This window comes from Microtus ochrogaster, chromosome 1, assembly GCF_000317375.1.
Source record: "Microtus ochrogaster isolate Prairie Vole_2 chromosome 1, MicOch1.0, whole genome shotgun sequence".
Taxonomy (NCBI): Eukaryota; Metazoa; Chordata; class Mammalia; order Rodentia; family Cricetidae; genus Microtus; species Microtus ochrogaster.
This window is the reverse complement of record NC_022009.1, coordinates 90,183,669-90,189,428: the sequence shown is the minus strand read 5'-3', so window position 1 is coordinate 90,189,428 and position 5,760 is coordinate 90,183,669. Positions and strand designations below refer to the sequence as shown.

At 43.7% G+C, this 5,760-nt stretch overlaps 1 protein-coding gene across 3 annotated transcripts in view; it reads left to right on the top strand.

Moving 5' to 3' along the window:
* The window catches only part of Fndc3b (fibronectin type III domain containing 3B), a 291,701-nt gene that overhangs the window by 217,403 nt on the left and 68,538 nt on the right, over positions 1-5,760 (top strand). For all 3 annotated transcript variants that reach the window (XM_005343904.2, XM_026782781.1, XM_013347920.2), the window contains exon 9: positions 1,999-2,058. In XM_005343904.2, the coding sequence (XP_005343961.1) occupies positions 1,999-2,058 (60 nt within the window). The remainder of the gene's footprint in view (positions 1-1,998; positions 2,059-5,760) is intronic.

Below are 5,760 nucleotides of genomic sequence, written 5' to 3'. Positions count from 1 at the left end.
GGTGTAACTCACACGAATCCCACGTGTGTCTCACAGAGAAGACTTATTTTTCTTCAGTTCTCATCCCATCGATACCATGCAGCATTGCCCACTTTCTCTTCTGCCTTCATGGTGTGCTGCCCAGATGAGCCAACTTGTGGACTAGAAAAGAGAGGAAAAGGACCATCCTCTGCTGACCATTTCTCTTGCCTCCAACTCTTCTCTTTGGTCCTTCCTTGGTCCCTGCTGTGCCCCCTGACTTTCCCGCCCCTGCTCTCACCCTGGCATTATCTGACCTCTTCCCTGTAGAGCCACACCAGAGACCATGGGTGGCATCACTGCTTTGCAAGAACACTCTAGAGATTGCTCTCTTTGCTTGGAATAAAACCTCAGTCGGGTGCTCAGTGGAAAAACATAGAGCCTCCACGTCCTCACTCAGAAATTAGAGACAGGGAAGGCAGACTTGCTTTATTGCCCAGGCTAGCGAAGAACTCATGTGATCCTTGCCCCTCAGTGTCTCCAGGAGCTGGAGCTATTGACATAGAGTATGGGTGTACACCGTTGCCCCCAATTGGCTGCATCCTGTTGATTAGAGATGAACTCTGGTGCTAGCAGCTGGAGTCACGAGTACGCCCAGGAGCCTGGCAGGCGGTACAATGCAGCGTGCCTTGCGGTTGGAAGCCTGTCTCTGCTCAAAGGGAGCACTTTCCCCTCAGCTTCAGTTGTCAGGATTTGTTGATTCTTTGGAGATTTTTACTCTCTAAGAGATGCTAAAGCTCTCAATGCCTGTGTTGTTTTCCTCATGTTGACCTAGTCCAGCAGATAACAAGACATTTTCAGTTGCAATGCAGGTCAAGCTGCAGCTGTAGGCTAGGTGTGGTCATAGCTTCTGGCTTGAAACTTAACAGGAGCAGCTTTATTTGAGAAGTTCAGACATCAGACATCAGGTATAAGAACGGATGCAGGCTGTGTTCCGTCACTGACCTTTCACCCTCGTATCTTTGCTAGCTGTGTCTTTTTCTCTGTGTGTGTTTGTTCTCATGTGTTTTATCCATCACAACCCTTTACCACTAAGTATTTCGTGTTTTCTGAGCACAGGATGTTTTTGTAGATAACCATATTGTAATTATCAATTTTATTAATACATGTCACCCCAGAACTTTCTTCTAACCCATTATCCTGATCCAATTTTGCCAGCTGACCCTATGAGTCTCTTATTTTGAAAACTATGTCTCAATTTGAAAACCATGATAGTGATTTATTCCTTCAGGACAGTGTCAGATAATATACTTGGCTGTCTAGTCTATTTTAGTGGGCCATTTCACAATTTTAAAGAGTGAGAAATAAGGTATGGACACACACGTACTTCAAAAAATATTAAATCAGTGTTTTGCTGTGTAGTTCCCTTGCCTGTCCTTAAATTCCCGATTATGCTGTCTCAACATCCTGCGTTCTGTATTCCAGGTGTGTTCCCACAGCTGGCCTTTTGGCAACAATTAAACAGAAATGCCTTATTTTGAATGGGTTTTTCCTTTATCACTTAGGTTGAGCTCAGTTTCTCTTTTGGTCATAGAAGTGGTTTTACTTATGTCAGAGAACTGTTTTGGGGGGACCTGGGATGAACTGCAAGTTCATCAGGGGAGGGGGCTGTGCTGAGGGCATCAGGGTTTCTGTCAGGCTAAGTCTGGGAACCACCTTTGCCAGACAGCTGGCGTGTTTTCTTGCAGATCTACCTGTTTGTGTACATACTTACTTTTATGTCTTGGTTTAGAAAGTCATTAAGACATTTAAAACTTAATCGACTTTGTTATATTTTTAGATCTGAGTGGTGTCACTCAAAAGACTCTAATTTTTAATTAAAAAAAAAAAAGCCTGACAACCACCAGATTAAGGTTTGTGTCTGGGTTTTGGTGAATGTGATCTTAGCAGCACTTAAGTTACTGTTGACTAATAACCATGAAACCCAGTCCCAAAGCCTTTGAGACCAATGTTAAACTAACAAATACTTTGTTGTTGCAGTGGAGAAGAATTGGAATGTAACCTGAAAGATCTCAGGCCTGCCACTGATTACCACGTGAGGTGAGTTAGGAGCCAGCCCTGGCAGTAGCTGCAGAGCCCAGATGGCCACCATACATCCCGTGCCCTTCAGAAAGCTGGTGTTGAATGGCGCTTCCTTGTGGAGGGCAGGGCCAGAGCCGTGGTCATTTGTTCACTCTCTGTGCACAGCAGAGCAGCTTTGAGGACCCAGCACTTTTCTGTTTTGTTTGTTGTTTGGAGGAAGGGCCTCTGTAGCCAGGGATGACTTGAACTTCTGCTCTTCCAACCTCTGCTTCCCAAGTGCTGGGATTGCAGGTCTGGGCCATGACGCCCAGTTCACACAGTGCCCTCTTTCCAGTTCTTACTATTACCATTTCCATTGAGACCTACAGAAATCTTGGCACATAAATATTTCGTTCCTAAATTATGTGCTGAAGTTACGTGTAGACTTTCTTGTTACTGTGTCTTTAATGATGGAAATTCCTGGAGTTAATGTGCGGACCCCATCACTGCCTGCTCCTCCGAAGGTCCTGAGTTCAATTCCCAGCAGCCACATGGTGGCTCACAACCATCTATAATAAGGTGTGGTGCCCTCTTGAGGAAGAAACCTGGTCAGTCGTCCACATCAACTTAGACCATGAAACCCAACACAGACAAGTCCAACAGAACCGCCATATACGGGCTGCCCATGCCTGCTTCAGCATCGCAGGGCATGGATTTCATTCAGTTTCAGTGTGCAGAATAATGGGCCTCGTTGTGATATTTTCATTTATCCTTGCACTTTGTTCATTCTGTTCCCATCTCTTCTCACTGGCTCTCGTCCTCTGCCTCAGGTTTCCTGTGATTTTTCTGCTTGGATTTATCCTTCCGACAGATTGTCTGCTGTCTCTGCATAGCTCTTTTCCTGGCTTTCAGCTCTCTCACCCTTTATGAGGACTGAGGGGCTACAAGAAGCTTGGTTTTCTAAGTAGGGATTTCCTCTCTGGAATCCCAGCCAAACTGCCGCCAATCAGTGGGGTTTCCTGGGACCAGGACATCCTCCAGGTCATGCTGTCAATCAGTGGGGTTTCCTGGGACCAGGACATTCTCCAGGTCATGCTGTCAATCAGTGGGGTTTCCTGGGACCAGGACATCCTCTAGGCCATGCAGCCAATCAGTGGGTTTCCTGGGACCAGGACATCCTCCAGGTCATGCTGTCAATCAGTGGGGTTTCCTGGGACCAGGACATCCTCTAGGCCAAGCTGTCAATCATGTGCTGCTTTTATTAGCATTGCCATCTGAACTATGTACTGTGTGGAAAATTATATCCAAACTCATTTCATGTTTAAAAAAAGTTTTCTTTCTCATTTTTATAAACATACATGTGGTATTTCTGCAAATCTGTTCCACCATGATGTTTCCATTACTATTATAATTGAAGCAGAATACCTTTATGAAATGATGCATTGATTTATAAAACTTAGGTCTTTTTTAGAGTTTTATAAAGATAACAATTTTAATTAACTGATGTAATATTTTAAAAGAATCAGTTTATAATTATCGAGGTATAATTAGTGCTTCCATTAGACATATACTATTACATGTTTAAATCTGGTTTTGTTTTGGCCTGTGGAAAGATGTTTCAGTCAGTAACGGAGATCCTGAAACACACATTAAACAGCCAGCCACCACAGCACGTGGTTGCAGTGTCAGTGCTAAGAAGTCTGGTCCCTGGGACTCCCTGCTAGCCTACCCCGCTAACGGGTGAACCCTAGCCTAGGAGAGACTGAGAGGTAAGGTAGACAGCATTCCAGAGGAAAGGTGCCCGAGCGTGAGCTGCTGTCTATGGAAATACTCACACACATGTGCACCTGCACACACATGCATCTCTACACATGTATTTTAAAGGAACGAAGAAAATCATGTAAAAAATACCATTGTAAGTACTCATGCTTGACTACACACACACACATTTCTATAAATAAGCATTTAACGATCTGCAAACGTGTGCTCCAGGCATTGCTCAGAGAAGTGTCTCCTCCTTTAGTTGTCAGGGTTATAGTTAACATGGTGTTAAGATGGTTTCTACTGTGCAAACCTAGGACCCAGACCTTAGAGACTGTCTCTTGAGACGCCTGTGCCGACTGCAGGTCATGAGCCGCTGTCATCGCTGTCCTTGCCCCCTTTCTTTTGCCTGTGCTTCAATCTATAAAAAATTAAATTCCAGCTTTGTTTCAAAAACAGGAACTACTATTTCTGTCAGTAGTAGCCCCGCCGGGAATTTGAATGACGGGATAGACAGCAAGCCCACGACAAACTTGGTGGCACTTTTCAGTCACCAGTGTAGCAGTGTGCCCAGAAGTGACATAAGGGGATGACATTTCCCAGAAGAAAATGATGTGCTGAACCATTTCTAAAGGCCTGGTTGGCCAGCCCAGAGTAAAGTTATGAAATAGGTTCTGCTTCCGGGAGACTCTGGCTCTTAGGATGTCCCAGATGTGTGAAAAGGAGCTACGAGCCTGTTGGTGAAATTCTTGGAGCACCTGCTTCCTAAGTGTTTGCCTGGCATTGACATGGAACCCTGTGGAACCCCAACACAAATCAGTTATGCAGGAAAATGTTCTGGTTTGGGAGGTGAAGTGCAAAAGAAAATCCAGCTGATTTATTTAATCCGAGAAAATTCTCCTGTGCTATAGATCTTCCCGTTACAGGACATTAGGGAAAACATATCAGATTATTAATCTATTTAATCTATTTATTTATTTATTCGAGGGAAGGTTGCGCATGGAGATCAGAGGGCAGCTTGCAGAAATGGGTTCTCGCTGACATGAGATCCAGGGGTCAAACTCAGGTCAGCAGGCTTGGCGGCAGGTCCTTTAACCACTGAGCCATCTTGCTGGCCCCTGGAATATTTAGTATATATGTCATTTTCAAAGATTTCACTTTTTATAGACATCATGGGTGAGAATGTAGCAAACCTCTGTTACAGTTATAATTAGTTACTATTTATTTGCTGAACAGTTTTGATGAATAAATAATCCTGATGTGATTAAATAATGTATCAATTTTTACTATCAGCAGCACATCAATGGCATGCTTTAAAATTAACCTCATTTTTCCTTAGCTTGTATGTGTGAAATCATTGAACAGCTGTCCCTTTTTGGAGAGGGGTTTGCAGGAGATTAAGCCCAGGGCCCCATACATGCTGAGCGCACGTTCTCCCACCAGGGTCCACCCACCGAATTTAGCAGCTGCCACAGTTAAAGATGAGCAGTGTGGCTTCATGTGGTGCATATAACCACCTCAAACTTTTACTTCTGCCTTCGGGTTCTTTTTCTGCCAAACTCTGTTTTATCAAATATCCTGAAGTCAATATTAGAGATTATGTATTTAATTTTAAAATATGTTACCCTCTTCACATGCCACTTAAAACACAATAGTAATTCTTAGTATCTTCAAAACTCGAAGATTGCTCACTTTTCCTTAGGTGTCCTAAAAATGAAGGGTTTACTTTCTTTAAAGTTTGTTGTTAGGAAAATTCAGATGTAGCCTGAATATGTTATTTGGTTAGTGGATCTCAAATTTCTTTAACTCCATAGAGTTTCCTTTAGGTACTCATGACTGTATTGGGGTCATTTTGTGACCTGTGGAGTGTGCCTGATGACTGAGGCTTCCCTGTCCTCTGAGTTTCCAGGAAGGTGACAGTGACATATAGAGAGATCTCCATGTAGATTTATATATGGTGGCCTGTCCTCTTCACTTATC